The 20,660-nt window shown below is 41.2% G+C and overlaps 1 protein-coding gene and 1 long non-coding RNA gene across 10 annotated transcripts in view; both read left to right on the forward strand.

Moving 5' to 3' along the window:
* Positions 1-302: 302 nt before the first annotated feature.
* On the forward strand, positions 303-2,952 carry LOC115153699 (uncharacterized). Of its 2 annotated transcripts, none has more exons than XR_003867739.1 (3): positions 303-403; positions 2,634-2,727; positions 2,861-2,952. It is a non-coding gene; the product is annotated as an uncharacterized LOC115153699 (long non-coding RNA). The 2 variants fall into 2 exon arrangements; XR_003867740.1 differs by having other exon boundaries at positions 2,864-2,952.
* A 5,354-nt stretch (positions 2,953-8,306) lies between these two features.
* The window catches only part of LOC115154383 (nuclear pore complex protein Nup98-Nup96-like), a 30,830-nt gene continuing 18,476 nt past the window's right edge, over positions 8,307-20,660 (forward strand). The window contains exons 1-11 of one of the 8 annotated variants that reach the window (XM_029700555.1): positions 8,307-8,326; positions 9,834-9,940; positions 10,118-10,216; positions 10,896-10,943; positions 13,056-13,241; positions 13,852-13,994; positions 16,068-16,175; positions 16,332-16,518; positions 16,623-16,798; positions 16,874-17,017; positions 17,113-17,248. In XM_029700555.1, coding sequence (XP_029556415.1) covers positions 9,862-9,940; positions 10,118-10,216; positions 10,896-10,943; positions 13,056-13,241; positions 13,852-13,994; positions 16,068-16,175; positions 16,332-16,518; positions 16,623-16,798; positions 16,874-17,017; positions 17,113-17,248 — 1,306 coding nt within the window. In that variant the 5' untranslated portion in view covers positions 8,307-8,326; positions 9,834-9,861. Of the gene's footprint in view, positions 8,327-8,346; positions 8,790-8,902; positions 8,983-9,009; positions 9,147-9,833; positions 9,941-10,117; positions 10,217-10,895; positions 10,944-13,055; positions 13,242-13,851; positions 13,995-16,067; positions 16,176-16,331; positions 16,519-16,622; positions 16,799-16,873; positions 17,018-17,112; positions 17,249-20,660 lie in introns of those variants that run through there. The other 7 variants (XM_029700557.1, XM_029700560.1, XM_029700553.1 and 4 more) reach the window with 7 other exon arrangements.

The raw sequence follows: 20,660 nt of genomic DNA on the forward strand, positions 1-20,660 counted from the left end.
ACCTAAATGTACATATTACCTCATTTACCTCGACTAACCTGTACCCCCGCACATTGACTCAGTACCGTTACCCCCTGTATATAGCCTCATTATTGTTATTTCATTGTGTTACTTTTTTTACTTTAATTTATTTAGCAAATATTTTCTTACTCTACATGGCATGGTTGGTTAAGGGCTTGTAAGTAAGCATTTCACCTGTTGTATTCAGCGCATGTGACAAATATATTTTTATTTGATACAGGATTGTAAAAGACCCACCACTGACCAAATGTCTCTTTGTTTTCCAGTCTAACAGGAGTGCATCCCTCAGACCATCTGGTGCATGGACATCCTGTGGCAGTGTGATCAGAGCGCGAGTGTCCAGTTGTGGAGACTACAGCACATCGAGCCTGTGAACGAACAGGTCAGTAACTCTTCAAATATGATACAATATTGTGTAAAACATTGAATTTGTAGATGCATCGAAATTTTGACTTTATATCCCCCTTTTCCCCATGTATTAGTCATCAGGTGTGACATGCGAAACATCAGGTTTTTAGCGCTGGGTATAAGCATAGTGCTTTGTGGACCAATCAAGTTAATGTTTCAGACATTTACTAAACAACTATTGATTTAGAGCCAAGGTGTTAGGCTATTTATTTAAAAATGAGTTAACTAGGCAAGGTATTGGGTGCTCAATCACGACCGGTTGTGATACAACCTGGATTTGAACCAGGGTGTCTGCGGTGACACCTCTAGCACTGAGATGCAGTGCCTTAGACCGTTGCGCTACTCGAAAGCCCATACACACCGTCATATTATTGCAGTCCTACTAGGAAGACTACATTTGCGTTCTTGAGGACTGACATGAGCATAATGCTGCACATTTGCCTAAAAAAATGGCTTGTTTTGTTTGAATATAGAAAGAGGGTAATATGTTGTAACTAGAATATTTCAGTCATAGTTCTACTGTGTGCAGCCTTGCCGGATCCCATGGAATGATGCGGCGCACTCTATGCTGATAAACCTATTCTTATCCATTTTATAGCCCTATTCGGAACGGGTATTACAAGAGACGTTGGTATCACACAGGATTCGGTTTTCCAAACAGCCCCCTGTAATTCTTAATTTTTTCAAATTGAATTGATTTATGACGGAACCCAGGAAGTTTTTGTAGGCGTGAAGATATTTCAACGTCATGTCTAGACGATAATAGGCTAGCTACACTGAAATCGTGCTTGGCGGCCAAATGTATAGGTCTCCACATAATATTTAAATCGATTAAGTGTGATCATAATAATTATTTTTGCGATCCATCCATGTTGGACGTCCTAATAACAATGCCCCACATCCTGCTGATTCGAGCTATTGAACCTATTTGCACTTGTGTTTATGGATCGGTACGTGACCGAGGTAAAGACAGTTTCTAGTTGGATATTCGACAGATATTCGCGCTTTCTAACCTAAATAGCTTTCAAACCACTTGAGCCACAGACTCCAAATAAGTGTCATGATGTTGGGAAAATTGCACACAACATTGCACAGGTCTTATTTTCATGACTTGGACATTAATTTGCTTTCCAAAGTGAATAAGCATGTGGAAATGTGAGCAGCATTTTGTATTCCTAGTTGAATTAGTTAGGGAGCGTAAACAAAGTACAAACTTTTTTTACATTCGAATTTCAATAACTCCTTGGTCATGTGACCTACTTGACTCAAACAAGGTTCAGAATGTCCACTGACTACCATTCTATATTGCACACCCTTTGGTTTGTTCATTTTCATCTCACACGTTTTTACATTCATTTTTCAACTTTCAAATTTCAATAGCTCCTTGGTCATGTGACCTACTGACCTCAAACAAGGTTCAGAATGTCCACTCAGTGGGTCTACACTGAGTGGACACTACATGTCATGTACATGTCTGTCCTACATGTAGTGTTGATACATGGAATATTCCTCATGAATTGCTATTGCAAGTAGAAGTATTATGTTCAACAACTGACATTTTCAGATATTATTTTGACAAACACACTTTGTGTGTTAGAGGCATTTTTCAGCTGTGATTTTACCACTCAGAATCCATAATGGATATGACATTGGGGCCAGCACAGGACGTAATACACTCTTACAACAATCTACTTTTTCTTATCTGGTAAACTGCTACTGTGTGTCAAGAAAAGAGCCCCGATTAGGGGTTAGTGTACTCCAGTAAAAAAGGTCTGGTTTAGATTAAAAACTATTGCCCTTTGTTCCCGTTCATAGGGGCATGAGAGACTCGTCACTGGTAGAATTGAGTTGGCACTTTATTGGCCCAAACACCCACAAGGTTGAGGTTTCTCATGGACAGTAATTAGTCTTTTTTTCTTCTTTTTTTTGCACTTACGCATTGTGTCTTCTAACATGTCCAAGAATAGGATCCAAAGTGTTTGGAAATATTTGTTCCCATAAATACAAAGGAGGATGTCTCTCCTCATACCTCTAGCACTAGTCAGACTGCCAGACTGTGTAAAAACTTTATGATGGGGCCGGCCATGGAGTTCCCATTGACTAAGCACCACAGAGCCAATCAGGAGAGAATACATACAGGTCAAGGGTGCCAATTGAAAGTCAAGGGGTGTGTCTGTGCCTTTTTGATTACTCTCTCTTTACAGAGAACCTCTGTGGGTCAAGTCAAGAGCTACCCTTCCCCTTTCAGTCTGCACTGTGCATGTCTGACAGAGCCAGCAGCCAAGAGAGTTTTTCACAGTATGTCATAAAAAATGATTACACTTATGAATGTATGTAAAATGCTAATATGTATTAGATCCAGTACAATGGAATAACTAAGACCTGAATTTGAATGCAGCGTGTTCTGATTACTCCTTCTCTTTCTGTCCAGCAGGGTCAACCAAAAACACTTGGCCTGATGGTTCATGCAGATACTGGGGAAGCAATATAGAAATGTATTGATCCCTGAAATGATTTTACTATTAAATCACCCATATCACAACCCTCATACCTCGTCACAAAATTTTTCCTAAATCAATTTTGGAAAAAGGATTTTACTCACAATGAACTTCCAGTGGTTCTGGTTCACATTTAAGAAACTCACGACAGCATTGTAGTTACTGAAGTTCACCTGAAATAAATCATTTCACATGCTTGCCACTAAGCCCCCAAAAATGTATCAATAGTTAATCCTTTAAAATTCCACAATCAGATTGTATTGGTTCCTTGGGCAGACTTTGCTTGCGCACTAAACTTCTTTCTCCATTTAGAATGACTTGGGCTGAGTAATGATTTAGGATGTAAATCTTTGTCCCGTGACCACAGCTTTTTGTGATTGCTTGAAAGTACCATTTGATTGTCTATATAAGGAGAGAAAGTAAAACCTCAAATGCTTTGAATGTGAAGAACATTATACAAATAATTAAGCATAAACTAAAATACATAGACATTTCAGAGAATATTGGTTAGTTAGGATTGTTAATTGAGATTTAAAACAAACGTAATTACATTTGCCTTTGTTTTAATTTGTCTAATATATTCTGTCTACGTGCAATTTAATGGGTCATTGTCACATACAGTATATATGCCTTGTTAGGGAGATTATGTATCATACATAAGGTGTTTGTCACGGTTGTCTTCGTCCTCTGACAATATAACAAAATCGTCATCGGAAAATGTGGACCAATACGCAGCAGGTACGTGAATGCTCATCTTGACTTTTATTAACTATAAGAATGAACATACAAAATACGAATAACTAACAGTCTGGCAAAGCATAGGGCTTTACACAGAACAATCACCCACAACATCAAACACAAACACACCCTCATATATGGGACTCTCAATCAAAGGCAGATAGACAACACCTGCCTTCAACTGAGAGTCCCAACCCCAATTAACCAGACATAGAAACAGACATACTAGACTAGACATAGAATACCAGAACACCAAACAGTACCCCAAAACCCCGGAATACTTAAACCAAATGCCCTTTAACAAAAACACACCACCCCGAACCACATAAAACAACTACCCTCTGTCACGTCCTGACCAAACTACAATACTAATTAACCCTATACTGGCCAGGACGTGACAGTGTTATGTAGTCAAAATTGAGTGTTATTGCTGACAATACTGTGTTTACGTGATGACACATCTTCACTATTTACCTTAAAGTGACAGAATAAGGGCCATGTCATCAGAAACATTCAACTCCAATTCCAGTTAACTACATAATGATATTACACGTCCTTAGACTTGGTTAGGTGCACATCTAATGTACTTCTATGTTAATCCTTCATACTGCATGCTTTTTTCCCTCACGATATGTTTAGAATTGTGATTGAAAAAATGCTTATTGTCATGTTACGACTAGTATTTATTACCTCACCCACAAGCCATTTGTGGGGCTGCAGCGTTTTACACTCTGAATGATGGAGAAGGAAAGAGGACTTTTTGTCTGTAGACCTCACAACAGCAACCACATTGTCCACATATTGTTTAGCTTTTTTTCTGACATTGCACTTTCTTCATAACTCATCTCTCATCACATCCTCCACTTTCACCTTCTCTGACTTCATAATACTCTCATCTAAATGCTTTTGTGATTCATACACAAGATTACTTTTATGTTGTGATTTGAAAAGCACACACGTTTCTAAAGACATTGAGTGCCTCGAAGAAAGAGGTGCTGTTGAGCAACAAGGAAAAATCAAAAAGTTGCATACTCTTTGAGCCCTTTGTCATTTGTTTTCTTCCCAAATCCCTGTATGACAGCCTTAACGATGTGGGCAGAGCACAGATGGAGCACTGTGAAGTCTTCGCAATCTTCTTTTTCCTCCAAGGAAACTATGCTGTGGGCTCTGTTTAGATAAGAAGTGATGCTCTCTTTGTTAAATGAGAGCAATACACTTCCAATCAGCTGAAATCAGCCTCCACCTGTCTCACCTTGCAGCTTGTCATTTGTGAGACCTTGCGTACTGTCTCCATTAACCAAAAGATTAATGTTGGGATGGAGTGCTGAACACTAATCATTTTGGATACAGGGAGGTGGGGTTTATCCTTGCCCATTCTGGGCAGAACCAGAGCATAGTACAGAACTCTTTTACTGTCATTGCTAATCTTAGACACAACCCCACCAGTGGCATCAAGATGAAGAGTCACTGGACTGCGCTTTCTCAGATGTTCAACTAGGATCTTCAAACCCTCTTCTGTGTACAAGTGAATGCCAAACGGCTCGACTTGGAGGTGCTGCATTTATCCAGATGTTGTAGCTGAAGTTGTGGCACACTCCTTCAAAACCTTTTGTGCAAGCATGAGCTCTAGCATCATGTCATCGTTCAGCCTTGTGCTCTTTCTAATTTCAACCCCAATCACTTTGAGAATATCTTTTGAAAGGCTTCGTATAATGTTGCCTGACAAAATCTCTTCTGTACGTGTGTTTTTTAACTGTCTGTAGTGGTAGTTGCTGACACCTTTTTGTGCTGCCTTTGCTACTGCACCTCTGTGATTATATCTTACAGGCCTACATTTTCTCTCACTTCGTTGGTGTGTCACCTCACCAAATCTGAATATCATGATGTTGACATATTTGCTATATTTGCTAGGCCTTTTTTGTCATCTAAACATGTATTTCGCTTTACATGACTGAAAGTACAGGTGGCCGAGGCACAGACGTAACGTGAGGCTTTTTCCCGGCTGTGACTAGCTTTGATATGCTGGTATTTGAATGCCAAGGTGCAGCATGGATTGACCTTATTAAATTCAGAATAAAGCACATCCGTCCATCGCTGTTGTAGATTTGAGGTACCTGGTAAGGGCTTTATTTTCTTCCACCTGTCCATCTTAATAAAAATGGAAAATGACTTTGCCCCTGGTCTGGTCATTCTTTTAGCATCACTCACTTGTTCTGTCCCTCTGTCTCCGGAGTACTCTTCGTCACTTTGTGCTTGAATGTCATCTTTCCTGTCCTCTAGAGCCTCTTCCTCACCTTTTGTCTCTCTGTGTCTGGAGTACTCTTCGTCACTTTGTGCTTGTATGTCATCTTTCTTGTCCTCTAGAGCCTCTGCCTCACTTTCTGTCCCTCTGTCTATGGAGTAATGATCTAGTTGGTGTTGACTGAATTTCTAGCCATCATCAATATTTCCCTTTCCATTGTCATCTTTATTTGCCAGTTTCATGACATGCTCTGTTTCTAATGTGTTGTTAACTCGATCATTTTGTTGTTGTATGTTTTCTGTAATGACATTAAAAGTTAATTAATCACTATGTCAATACCTTTACGTCACTCAGAAATACAAAAAGCTATCAGAATGTAAGTTGATCACTGCACAGGAAAACAACTGTAGTTTCAACCTGTAGTTGTGGTGTGAATGTTATACATTTTGGTGTTACACAAAAGATGTAGGAATTTATTTTTCCAGTTAGAAATAGTTGGCCATGCATCAAATAACTATTTTCATCAGAAAAAGGAACCCTCAAATGCACTATTGCATTTTGTAAGTTGTCTGCAGGTGGCTTGTTGTGAATGCACTCAAATATCAAGTCATGTTAACTGCGTGCTAATACTCACAGTAGAAGGATTTGTCTTAATGTACAGTACATGAAAGTGATGCCATGAAAAGGATTCTTTCACCTTATCAAGCTCACTCTGACTGACAAATCACTGCCTATTACTGTGATTAAAAAGTGCATATGAAACATTGTTTTTCATGAGGCCTACCTGTATGCCTTCCTTCAAGCACCTCTGTTAGAACACCTTTCCTGTCCTTGATCCATACCATAATAACATGACTCTCGTACTTTGCCCTTTTCCTTTATGGTTGATATTAACGATGAAAGGAGATATTATATGTCTCTCTCCTTATGTTATACCACAGTGGAAAATAAAAAAAGGGAAAATAAATACTTAGAACTACCAATTATTATAGATAAATATTAAAGAAAAGGGTACACATAACACTGGACTGAACCCCCTAATTGTCAAACTAATTTTAATGTACAACAATATAGAAGATACATGACTAGAGGTTATGCAATATGGGTGTATATCCACTGCACGCTTCTTAGGTGTGTAATTGACATGACCAAGGAGCTATTGAAATGTAAAACTATAAAAAATGTACGTTACACCGCATGATTTTACAGTACACAAACAAGAGTGTGCAATATATAAGGCTAGTCCGTGGACATTCTAAAGTTTGTTTGAGTCCACTAGGTCACATGACCAAGGAGCTATTGAAATGTATAAATGTTGAAAAATTCATGTAAAATCGAGTGAGATGAAAATGGGCAAACTAAAGGGTGTGCAATATAGATGGGTAGTCAGTGGACATTCTGAACATTGTTTGAAGTCAGTAGGTCACATGACCAAGGAGCTATTGAAATCTGAAAGTTTGAAAAATGAATGTAAAAACGTGTGAGGTGAAAATGGACAAACTAAAGATTGTGCAATGTGTAGGCCCACTGACTGTACATTCTGAACCTTGTTTGACGTCAGTAGGTCATATGACCAAAGAGCTATTGAAATTCAAAATGTAAATAAATCATTTAAAATAATGTATATTGACGAAAAAAAGATGTGCGCAATATGTCTATGGCATCGGGTTAGCTACAACCAGTTTTTAAAGTTTTAGGAGTAATGGTTAAAGAGCTATTGAAATTTGAAAAAGTGGATTTGTCACTATGTTGATGGTGGTTAACTGCTGTTGGTGGACGTAAGGAAAACTACAGGCGAACATCCGACCTGAAACTAATTTTACCTCGGTGAGAAACCGAACTTTCCATTTCCAAAAAGTTTAGCGGGGATGCAGCTGTGCAATCTATTGCCTAGGACAGGCTCTCCAACCCTGTCTTGGAGGGCTACCATCTTGTAGGTTTTCACTCCAACCCTAATCTAGCGCATCTGATTCGATAATTAGCTGGTTGATTAACTGAATCAGATTAGTTACAACTGTGGTTGGAGCGAAAACCTACAGGAAGGTTGGTACCTCTCCAGGAACAGGGTTGGAGAACCCTGACCTAGGACATCAACAGCCAGCCTGGTTTAAGAAACGGGACATTATTGTGACTACGGCAGAAACGTTTTTGGGACTTAAGGATTTTACATCTGAAGACTTGCAAGGGGTACAGGCGCCGGAAGACCCGCCCTCCCAGGTTCCCCTTAAGTCTGTGTAGGGGTCAGATCTGTTTTATTTTTTTACAGAAAACTTGTTTGATTTAGTTTATTTTCTTTATTTACTTTTTGGTAGTTAATTTTATTTTGTATTTATTTTGGGGGGTGTTTTGTTCAATTTTTGTGAGTCATGTTTCTTTCCGCCACTGTAGGTTGCGGAACTTTACAGCCGAAATGTTACAGGTACTACTGAATGAAGAAGTTCCCCCCTCCCAGGTTCCTGAGCCTGTGTAGAGATCTGAATAGTACAGTTTTTGTTGGAAATTCAGGGTAGTAGCGTGAATTTGGTTAGTGTTTTTCGTTTTTGGTAATTACCGTAGTATGATTTGTTCATCCAAAACATGTTTTGTTGATATTGTTTACAACCCCGTACCGTAGGTGGCGGTAATACACCGTGTGAGTGTAGTTGCCAATAAAGAGAAATTATAATAAGATGAAGAAGGGGAAAAAAAACAAGAAAAAAAAACGTTGGCGCACATAGACTTTTTCAAAACCTGACGCATTTTGGCCTCCTTACCGCATATTGCCTCGTTGTGCGACGAGAATAGTTACGGCAACTAGCATTGCTAGTTAGCTATCCCCGTTTAGAGACTTCAACCTTATTTTCACCCATATTGGGACTGGATAGACCATAGTCTTATTTACGGTGAGTTTTAACATTGTCCTGCCATCCCCTTTTCAACCATGTAAGCTAACGTGTTAGCACAACATCACAATTAGCATCACAACTAGCCGTGCTAGCAGTGTTGTGGCTCTGACTCACCAGCGACATTTGCGGATGTTTACAATGAACGTTAACAGGCTAAACTGGTCATATCTGGTTTTATCTTGTGCGACGGGTACGGTGTTAGTGTGATCTATAATTTCATGCAATGTTTTACAATTGGAGTTGGGTAATTTAGCTACAGTAGTTAGCTAACTGACTAACGTCGACTGTTACTAATAATATCAGTATGTGTTGCTAGTAGTGCGCTAGCTAACGTTACCTAACGACGTCTGCCAGGTAGGCCACAGCGTGATGATAACATATTCTTCTGTCGCCTAACTGGCTTTGTCAGTCGTTAGTTAGCAAACCAGCCGACTGGTAGACGCTATGTTAGATATAGCAAACGTTAGTTACCTAAATTGTTATAACGCTTTCGAAATGGACTTTCGATCTTGCCGCTGGAAAATATAGAAGGGGCCTGGCAGGTGGTATGAATTGAACATGTGTGGACGGTGGTTAGTTAACTATTCTGGAAACCTCACACCAGAACGAACGAACGCTTCTCTCAGTTCCAAATAGCAACTAGCTAAAGTTGATATTTTGTTGATGTTGGCAAACGTGTCATAAATGCCATTGAAGACAGGTTAAACACCTGTTGCTGAGCCCAATCAGCTGTCTCGTAGCCTGAAGCCTCTTTTGGAATGTGAACGTCATTAACACCCTGAAGTAAACAAGTTACTGCGTTCCCGCCAGAGTTATCAAGCGCTTGCATGGCTACGAGAATACCTAAAAGATATGGACTGTGACCCATACATTTTTTTCCCCACGCCAAAAATCATACATAGAAAGCTAGCTATATCGATCTTGGTATTGGTAACTTAGAACATGTGTGATTACTGTAATTGCTCTCCAACTATCAAATCTGTTTGTCATTTCTGTGTGTCTGGGCATGTCAACTAAAGTTCTGTCTGTCATGCTGAGCAGACATATGCAGTCCTACTAGCAGGGGAAGATGTTCAACAAGTCGTTTGGTGCTCCCTTTGGGGGAGGGACTGGAGGATTTGGGACTTCATCCACATTTGGGCAACAAAGTAAGTAACAACAGTGGGTGCAGGGTGTACAGTTAGCTTTAATGTATGTCCTGACAACTTGAGTACCCTTATGGTTTCACGCTTGTCTCATCAATGTCTTCGTTTTGGGATTCACTCTCAAATCAAGTTAACTTGTTGTGGATTATAAGAGGGGTGGTGTTGACCCTGTGTTTGCAGACACTAGCTTTGGGGCGGCAACAGGTGGCTTCGGAGCCTCAGCGTTTGGGGCGACCAACAACACTGGAGGACTCTTTGGGGCAACGCAGAATAAACCAGGTTTGCCACATCTAATCCCTCAGTACCCACCTAGTCCTGGCGAATATCGTATCTGCTTCTGCTTAACATCCTGTACTACAGGGGCCCTAGCTGCTTTCCTTTAGACTTTGTTTCGTTACAATCTCAGCTGAGTCCCAATAGCACTGTGGTTTCTGCCACTACATTCTTGGTTTAGGAGCAGGCTATTGTTCTCCATTGCAGTGGTTTAGGGGTTAACATGGCTGACATCTGAGTGTTTAGGGTGACCATGTTCTTCATTTGAATGAAAACACACAGAAGAAAGGTGTCTGGTATAATGTATTTTATAAACTGGGTGGTTTGAGCCCTGAATGCTGATTGGCTGAAAGCTGTGGTATACCACGGGTATGACAAAACATTTCTAATTACGTTTATAATAGCAATGAGGCACCTTAGGGGGTTTGTGGTATATGGCACTGATAAAGTACGATGTTGGGCATGTTTAAAACTAGCTTTTGTACTGTGACGTCTACCTGAACCGTGAACCTGCATGATCACACTCGCAGTAGACCGAGAGCTGACTATGTGCTCTATACATTTTTCCATTATTCAATATACGATGGTGAGTGTTATCTGTGCCTGCCGTGATACTGCTACTGACATGTGGTGGTTGATACACGTGTGTCTAACCCCACCCTGTAATGCTCTACTCTCTCAAAAGTGGTGACAGCCAATCCTCAACAAATCCACACTGGTGCAGGTAGAGGAGGTAAGCATTGGCTGCCGTGCACGCACACACAACCCGCTCTTAAACAGGCGGCTGTGCACACATGAAAAGGCTGGACACCCACAGTCGGTGTTATACTCTTGAAAAGGGGCTTCCGTGCATACAAAGTATATGCAATATGTAGTGTTTGGAGCAAAGCCACAGTCTGTATTCTGCTTTTAGAGGGAGTGTGATCATGTAGACAGGTGGCACTGTGTATGGCCCTATTGTCATACAATTGAAGTCGGAAGTTTACATACCTTAGCCAAATACATTTAAACTCAGTTTTTCACAATTCTTGACATTTAATCCTAGTAAAAATTCCCTGTCTTAGGTCAGTTAGGATCACCACTTTATTTTAAGAATGTGAAATGTCAGTATAATAGTTGAGTGATTTATTTCAGCTTTTATTTCTTTCATCACATTCCCAGTGGGTCAGAAGTTTACATACTTAATTAGTATTTGGTAGCATTGCCTTTAAATTGTTTAACTTGGGTCAAATGTTTTAGGTAGCATTCCACAAGCTTATCACAATAAGTTGGGTGAATTTTGGCCCATTCCTCCTGACAGAGCTGGTGTAACTGAGTCAGGTTTGTAGGCCTCCTTGTTCGCACATGCTTTTTCAGTTCTGTCCACACATTTTCTATAGGATTGAGGTCAGGGCTTTGTAATGGCCACTCCAATACCTTGACTTTGTTGTCCTTAAGCCATTTTGCCACAGCTTTGGAAGTATGCTTGGGGTTATTGTCCATTTAGAAGACCCATTTTCGACCAAGCTTTAACTTCCTGACTGATGTCTTGAAATGTTGCTTCAATATATCCACAAGTTTCCTGCCTCATGATGCCATCTATTTTGTGAAGTGCACCAGGCCCTCCTGCAACAAAGCACACCCACAACATGATGCTGCCACCCATGTGCTTCACGGTTGGGATGGTGTTCTTCGGCTTGCAAGCCTCCCCCTTTTTCCTCCAAACAAAACGATGGTCAATATGGCCAAACAGTTCTATTTTTGTTTCATCAGACCAGAGGACATTTTTCCAAAAAGTCCCCATGCAGTTGCAAACCGTAGTCTGGCTTTTTTATGGCGGTTTTGGAGCAGTGGCTTCTTCCTTGCTGAGCGGCCTTTCAGGTTATGTTGATATAGGACTTGTTTTACTGTGGATATAGGTACTTTTGTAACTGTTTCCTCCAGCATTTTCACAAGGTCCTTTGCTGCTGTTCTGGGATTGATTTGCACTTTTCGCACCAAAGTACGTTCATCTCTAGGAGACAGAACGCGTCTACTTCCTAAGCGGTATGACGGCTGCATGGTCCCATGGTGTTTATACTTGCGTACTATTGTTTGTACAGATGAATGTTGTACCTTCAGGCATTTGGAAATTGCTCCCAAGGATGAACCAAACTTGTGGAGGTCTTGGCTGATTTCTTTTGATTTTCCCATGATGTCAAGCAAAGAGGCACTGAGTTTGAAGGTAGGCCTTGAAATGCATCCACAGGTACACCTCCAATTGACTGAAAGGATGTCAATTAGCCTATCAGAAGTTTCTAAAGCCATGACTTCTTTTTCTGGAATTTTCCGAGCTGTTTAAAGGCAAAGTCAACTTAGTCTATGTACATTTCTGACCCACTGGAATTTTGATACAGTGAAATAATCTGTCTGTAAACAATTGTTGGAAAAATTACTTGTCATGCCCGAAGTAGATGTCCTAACCGACTTGCCAAAATTATAGTTTGTGAACAAGAAATTTGTGGAGTGGTTGAAAAACAAGTTTTAATGACTCCAACCTAAGTCTATGTAAACTTCCGACTTCAACTGTATGTGAGAGTGAGTGGCCTGTTTGTGCTTAGTGAGAGGGATGAAGGGCTGCATGTTTTGTGACGACATCTCCTTGTGATGAATGAAATGATCAGGGCTCCTATAAAGTAGTTGAGCTGAACCCAAAGGTCTGTACTGGTTTTGATCACCAATGCACAACTACAGTTCTAGAGGATCCTTGGTGAACATGAAACCAAACCATTGGCCCAGTCTCCTACAAGAATTTGAGTTGTGCACTCCTACAATAAGCCAAAGGGACCTGTGTGTGAGCTAGTTTGGTGTGTGTGTCCCTCTCCAGGTGGCCTATTTGGTTCCAGTACCTTCAGCCAGCCCGTGACGTCATCCACCAGTAGCGGCTTTGGCTTTGGCGCGCCCAGCGGCACGTCCACCAGCCTGTTCGGCAGCACCAACACGGGCGGCGGCGGAGGACTCTTCTCCCAGCAGGGCAATGCCTTCGGCGCCGCCAAACCAGCCTCTTTTGGCAGTCAGTCTCTTTTTTTTTTATTGTCTAGCATTGGTCTTTTAAACCGGTTTACCATAGAATTAGAATCAGTAGTACCAACAGGCATTCCCATTCAAATAAATTATCTGTGGCCGGTGGGACAATGGTCATATTAGGTGTTCTATATGGAGTGTGAGTTTAGAGTTCTGTGCCTTTCTCATAGTTCCATGCGTGCAACAATGGCAAATAGAACCTGTTTTGGATTTTGATAATTTTGTGCTGGCACTCCGATGGCCACTCCAAAGCCTTCTATTTAGCCTACCAAATAGTAGTAAATAGAGGGCTCTGGTCCATTCTAGTAATTGTGATTCTCTGCTGGTGTATAATGAGATCATGATGTGTAATACCTTTGTTTATTTTCTTTTAATATATTCATGTATTTTTATAGCTAGGCTACTCATGATGTATTGCTTGTTTATTATGCTTTTTAAGCGCTTTGAGATTATGAAAAGCGCAATAGAAATAAAATAAATTATTATAACATTTCAGAAGGATTTTAGATCACTCATGTGGGGCATGCGTTTTCTTAGTCGGGTCACGTCTATCATAGATGTCTGATTACATCGTAATGATGTGTATTTAATTTTTTTAGCGTTCGGTACGAGCACGGCCAGCGGTGGGGGGCTGTTTGGGGCGACCAACTCCAACCCTTTCGGAGGGGCGTCTACCTCCCTGTTCGGAGCATCAGGGTTTACCCAGCAGGCTGCCCAGCCAGGCACCACTGTCAAGTTCAACGTGAGTTTGGCCTGAGTTTGTTGGGTTGGGGGGCACTGACAAGGTGAGCAGACGCAGAATATGTCCCCATTGAGTGATGCTTGCTTTATCCAAATTCACGTGTGACAGCTGTGGGCAGCCAGCTGCATCCCCTAATCAGCCATTGGCCTACTCTGCTGCTTCTCTCTGTCCGTTCTGTCTGCATCCCCATCAGTTTTAAGATGTTATTTCGCCGTGATGCTGGGATGTGCAGACAGTGATGGGGTTTGTGTTAATAGAGGACAAACAGAACAGTGACCGTCAACCTTGTGCCTTTATGTAAGTGAAAACCTCAAGTTTATAGCCCAAACCCCATTCTACCGCGAATGGGCGCGCGTGCTATATCATTTTATAAACCATGTCACGGGCCATTTTAAACTACGCGTGGGCCATATGTTTTTGTTTTGATAACAAACGGCCTTGTTTAGTCATGGCTAGCTAGCTAACACCCTTGACTATGCACACATTTGGATGGCACAGGAAAAAAAGGGATGGATAGCCTTCTCAAAGAGATGCTTTAAAGGTAGGATGCATATGCCTAATCAATGTAATTGTAAGTTAAATCTTAATCAAATATTTTTTTCTGGTGTTCATAAAATTCTGGTTTGTGCTTAAGTTTGTGTGGGAGGTAGCTTGTGTAGGCTGTAAAGTTGTCTGAAGAGTAGGCTAAAGATGGTTCCCCTTAGTGCCATAATTGACAATGCAGATAATCTATGCATTTACACTGAGTATAGGAAACATTAAGAACACCTGCTCTTTCCATGACAGACTGACCAGTTGAAAGCTATGATCCCTTATTGATGTCACTTGTTAGATGAAGGGTGAAGATGGGTTGAGTCATGGATTGTGTATGTGTGCCATTCAGAGGGTGAATGGGCAATACAAAAGATTTAACTGCCTTTGAACGGTGCGCCTGGCACCTACTACTTCTATTATTATTACTACTACTACTACTACGGTAGTAGGTGCCAGGCGCACCGTTTTCTGCCCAAAACTGCAACGCTGCTGGGGTTTTCTACGCTCAACCTTTTCCCGTGTGTATCAAGAATGGTCCACCACCCAAAGGATAGCCGGCCAACTTGACAGAACTGTGGGAAGCATTGGAGTTAACATGGGCCGGAATCCCTGTGGAATGCTTTCGACACCTTGTAGAGTCTGTCCCAATGAATTGAGGCTGTACTGAGGGCAAAAGGGGGTGCAACTCAATATTAGGAAGGTGTTTCTAATGTTTTGTACTCTGTGTATATTATAACATTCCTCCTGCTCACAGGTAGGCCTTTGGATATGTGCAAATCAGGTATTTTCTGCAGTAGCCTTTTCTATTATACAGTGAAAGGTGCAGTGTTTCTGCCTCTCAAAAATATGATGGTGTAAAGTTTTCAGTGTTTTTATATGTATTTAAAAAAATAAAGATAATCTTTGAGAACTTACAATCACCAAAATGAAAACGGGACAGTCGGTGAGAATCAAAAATGCCAAAAATGTCCTTTTTGTTTTGTCACTCACCTAGCATAAGAACACTGCATAAGCCATGGCAAAATGTGTAGCATTGCAGGAAGTTAGCTTTAAAACAGCAACAGTCTCTGCGGCCAAGAGGAGGGCCTCTAAAATTTGCGGTCGGAGACCGCTCCATTGGCCACAGCCGCTACCACTCGGTATCGTGATACTTGGCCTGGTATCACATCATTGGTATTATGACAACCTCATACTGAAAATAGGCTAAATGTTTTTGCAGTTTACAGATTTTTCCAGTGTTTCTGTGCAAAAATAATTATTCTCACCTTTTTGGGCCCTCACTAGTTTGCATCCCTGTGACCTAGGCTAGCCAACTACACCTGGGCCAAACTACTGTACTAGGACTCTTTGCCATGTGTCGTGAACCAAATGTTATTTCATCTGGAATGTACTGTACTTAATGCTGTATGTCTATGCAACTTTTTACTGTAATCCTAATTCCGAGGTCAGTTTTCTCTGCTATGTGTACAAGTAATCAGTTCAACCTGCTCTAATACAGTAGAGTTTGTATCCCAATGAATCTCCTCTGCTGTCATCCAGCCTCCAACAGGAAGTGACACCATGGTGAAAGGGGGTGTGACGACAAGCATCAACACTAAGCACCAGTGCATCACGGCCATGAAGGAGTATGAGAACAAATCACTGGAGGTGGGTCATTGTTAGGCGTTTACTTTCACCTGTCCTCTATCTTTCAGATCAGGGAAAATGGAAGGGAAAGAGATGAGGAGAGGGATCCACTTCAGAGTATTGAGATACAGCCAGGCCTCTCTTACCCCCTCTCTTCTTTGTGTTGCGTCTGTGTAGGAGCTGAGGTTTGAGGACTACCAGGCAGGGAGGAAGGGACCCACTAACCCTATGGCTGCACCAACAGGGGGTCTCTTTGGGGCTGCAGCCGCAGCCACCCCCAGTACGGGGGCTACAGGGCTGTTTGGCTCCTCAGCCACTAACACAGGCTTCTCCTTCGGCCAGGCCAAAACCTCCTTCGGCACTAGTAAGTCACACAGGCCCATAGACCGAGCCCTATATAATTTATTGTATTTATATTTTCTATCGGAATGTTGTAACTCCCTCTCACCTCCTTCCCTCTGTCCTCAGGTACGGGTGGGTTTGGTGCAGCCACAGGCAGTCTGTTTGGGCAGCAGCAGCCCCAGCAGGCCCAGCAGGCAGTCAGCCTGTTCAAGCCCTTCGGCCAGGCCACAACCACCCCCAACACAGGCTTCTCCTTCGGCAACACCAGCACCATGGGCCAGCCCCAACAAACCAGCACCATGGTGAGAGCCTACACACACATTAATACACGCCTAACATAGTACCGTTCCAGTAGAGTAACTCTTTCTCCATCCCAGGGTGGTCTGTTTGGGGCCACAGCAGCGTCCCAGGCAGGGGGGTTGTTTGGAAACACCGCTCAGACCACACCAGCTACGGGCTTTGGGACAGGCACCGGACTCTTTGGACAAACCAACACCGCTTTTGGCAACGTCGGCACACAGGTATTAATTGACTCAACTGCTCATGCCTTTACAAAGTTGTTCGGTACAGTATGATGGATGTTTATTAATATGTCTGTCTGTGCTCCTATCCCTAGCAGGGCTTGTTTGGTAATAAAACGGCAGGGTTTGGTGCCACCACCACCAGCGCCCCGTCGTTTGGCACGGGCACCGGCCTCTTCGGCAACAAACCTGCCCTCACCCTCGGAACAGCTACCAACACATCCAACTTTGGTGAGTTGATAATCTGCCCTTATTTGTATGCACCTGTGTGACGAAGGCTAGTACATGCTAATAAACCGTCTGTAGGGCTGGGTGGTATACCGTGTTTTACGATGTACCGGTATGATGCATTGATTGGTTTGGGTTTTTAAATTCTATAACGGTATTTAAATGTTTGGTTTGTCAAATGTGATCTGCAACTCTGGCACGTGTAATGTCCGTTTCTATAGTTTACTCCGTTTGCTACTTGTCGTCTTTCTCCTTCCTGCTACTGCATGCCGTTTCCCACACCATGTTCTATGGACAGATGAGTCAAAGGTATCACTTTTTGGACGACATGAGTCCCATTATGCCTGGTGGAACCAAACACTGCATTCCACAGTAAAAAAAAAAAAAACACAACACATTTTGAAGTTTTGATATGGCCTAGTCAAAGTCCAGACCTAATCCCCACTAACGTTGTCAGGACTTGAAACCAGGAGTTCATGCTTGAAAACCCACAAATGTTGCTGAGTTAAAGCAGTTGTGCATGGAAGGGTTGGCCAAAATTCCTCCCCAGCGATGTGAGAGACTGATCAACAACTACAGGAAGTGTTTGGTTGCACAACAACCAGTTGAGTGTCGGGTGGTAATTACTTTTCACACAGGGGTGTTGGGTGTTTCATAACTTTGTTTATGAAATAAGTTTGTAATTGTTATTTGTTCACTCAAGTTTCTTTTTTTTTATCTGATATTAGGTTTTGGTTGAAGATCAGATAACATTCAGTATTCAAAATATGCGTAAGTAGAGAATTAGAAAGGGGGCAAATACCTTTTCACAGCTCTGTAGATGCAGAAAGATGTTGGTGACAAAGATTCTGCTTTCTACAAGTGTTCTATAATTTCACTTCCTTTATAGGGATGGGGATTTGAAATGTTTTAAGACTTGCTAGGGTCCTTTTTTCTCAATTTCCGCCTGACTGACGTGCCCAAAGTAAACTGCCTGTTGCTCAGGCCCTGAAGCCAGGATATGCATATAATTGGTACCATTGGAAAGAAAACACTTTGATGTTTGTAGAAATGTTAAAATAATGTAGGAGACTAACACAATAGATATGGTGGGAGAAAGTCCAAAGAAAACCAACCGGAATTATTTTTGAGATCCCATGCTCTTTACAATGGAAAGTATAGGGGCATAATGAATTCCAGCTCACAGGATGCAATTCCTATGGCTTCCACAGGGTGTCAGTAGTCTGTTCAAGGTTTCAGGCTTGTAACTTCCAAAACGAGTAAGAAATTAGTTTTAGTAGAAGAACACAATCTTGGAAATTCATGTTTGGGTGTGCGATGAAGACACGACGCACCTGCTAATATCGGTTTCCTATAAGAAATATTATAGTTTGATTACATTTTAGGTTATCTGAGGAGTCAATAGAAACGTATTTTGACTTGTTTTAACAAAGTTTAGTGGTAGATTTTCGGATTCCTTTCTCTGCATGTTGAACGAGTGGATTACTCAAATTGATGGTGCCAACTAAATTTACTTTTTGGGATATAAAGAAAGATTTTATCTAACAAAACGACACTACATGTTATAGCTGGGACCCTTTTGGATAACAAATCAGAGGAAGATTTTCAAAAAGTAATATTTCATCGCTATTTGTGAGTTTATGAAACCTGTGCCAGTGGAAAAATATTGATGTGGGGCGCCGTCCTCAAACAATCGCATGGCATGCTTTCGCTGTAATGGCTACTGTAAATCGGACAGTGCAGTTGGATTAACAAGAATTTAAGCTTTCAACCGATATGACACTTGTATGTACCTAAATGTTTAATATCCATAACTTGTATGATTATTTATTTGATTTGCGCGCCCTCCAGTTTCACCCGGAAGTTGTCCCGCTAGCAGGACGTCTAGCCCTAAGAAGTTTTTAAGAATGAAAAGTGAATTGCTTTGCCACATTTTTTGCAATATTACTTTAGTTCCTTGTTACAAACCATGCATATTTTGGAATATTTTTATCTGTACTCGCTTCCTTCTTTTCCCTCTGTCAATTAGGGTAGTATTGTAGAGTAACTACAATGTTGTTCACCCATCCTCAGTTTTCTCCTATCACAGCAATTAGACTCTGTAACGGTTTTAAAGTCACCATTGGCCTCTGAAATCCCTGCTGGTTTCCTTCCTCTCCGGCAAATGAGTTAGGAAGGACGCATAGATCTTTGTTGTGACTGGGTGTAATTAATGAAGTGTAATTAATAACTTCACCATGCTCAAAGGGATATTCATTGTCTGCCTTTTTTATTTGTATCCATCTACCAATAAGTGCCCTTTGCGAGGCATTGGAAAACCTCCCTGATCTTTGGTTGAATTTGTGTTTGACATTCGCTAATCGACTGAGGGACCTTACAATTATCTGTATGTGTGGGGTACATGGATGAGGTAGTCCTAAAGAAAATTATGTTAAACACTATTATTGCAGAAAATGAGTCCATGCAACTTATGTGACTTGTTAAGCAAATTAGTTTACTCAACTTATTTAGGCTTGCCATAATAAAGGGGTTGAATATTTATTGACTCAAGACATTTCAGCTTTTCATAAAACAAATTGTATGAAAGAAATGAAACACAATTCCACTTTGACGTTATGGGCTTTTGTGTGTAGGCCAGTGACAAACAAAATCTAAATGTAATCAATTTAATATTCTGGCAGTAACACAACAAAATGTGGAAAAGGTCAATGGGTGTGTATACTTTCTGAAGGCACTATCTATATGCCAACAGTGCGCAACAATGCCTAATTTATCATAACCATTACAGATAACACATCCTAATGGCTAAATTTTCCCATTTCTTTTAATATAGTGTAAAAAAAAAAAAAAAAGTGCATTTTAAAATGTATTTAACCATAATATCAACTGGTTATATCGTGGAACACAATCTTCAAAAAGGCAGTAACTGCTTGTGGAAGCCTATGGCATTAGGGTTGGGTGATGTTAACCTTTGACCTGTTGTGATCTTCCCATAACTTTTATACCCCCCAAAATTATTTAAAAGTAATAATATATATTTTATAAACCCGCTACGACAGTTTAGCTATAGCGCAAAATCAAATTCAACTGGAGCAATCATGAGGTAATGGCAAATCTTTTATTTTTATATTCCTTTCGGGTGGAGGAGCAGGACAGGTTTATATGCGTGTCTGTTTCTATCTGTGTGGCAGGCACATAATGGAGCAGTGACTATCTGAGGAACGGGCTGTCTTTCTTTTTTTTTAATGTAACCTTTATTTAACTAGGCAAGTCAGTTAAGAACACATTTTTATTTACAAACCCGGAAGACACTGGGCCAATTGTGGACTGCACTATGGGATTCCCAATCACGGCCGGATGTGATGCAGCCTGGATTCGAACCAGGTACTGCAGTGATATGCACTGTCTTAGACCA

Source organism: Salmo trutta, chromosome 19 (genome assembly GCF_901001165.1).
Source record: "Salmo trutta chromosome 19, fSalTru1.1, whole genome shotgun sequence".
Taxonomy (NCBI): Eukaryota; Metazoa; Chordata; class Actinopteri; order Salmoniformes; family Salmonidae; genus Salmo; species Salmo trutta.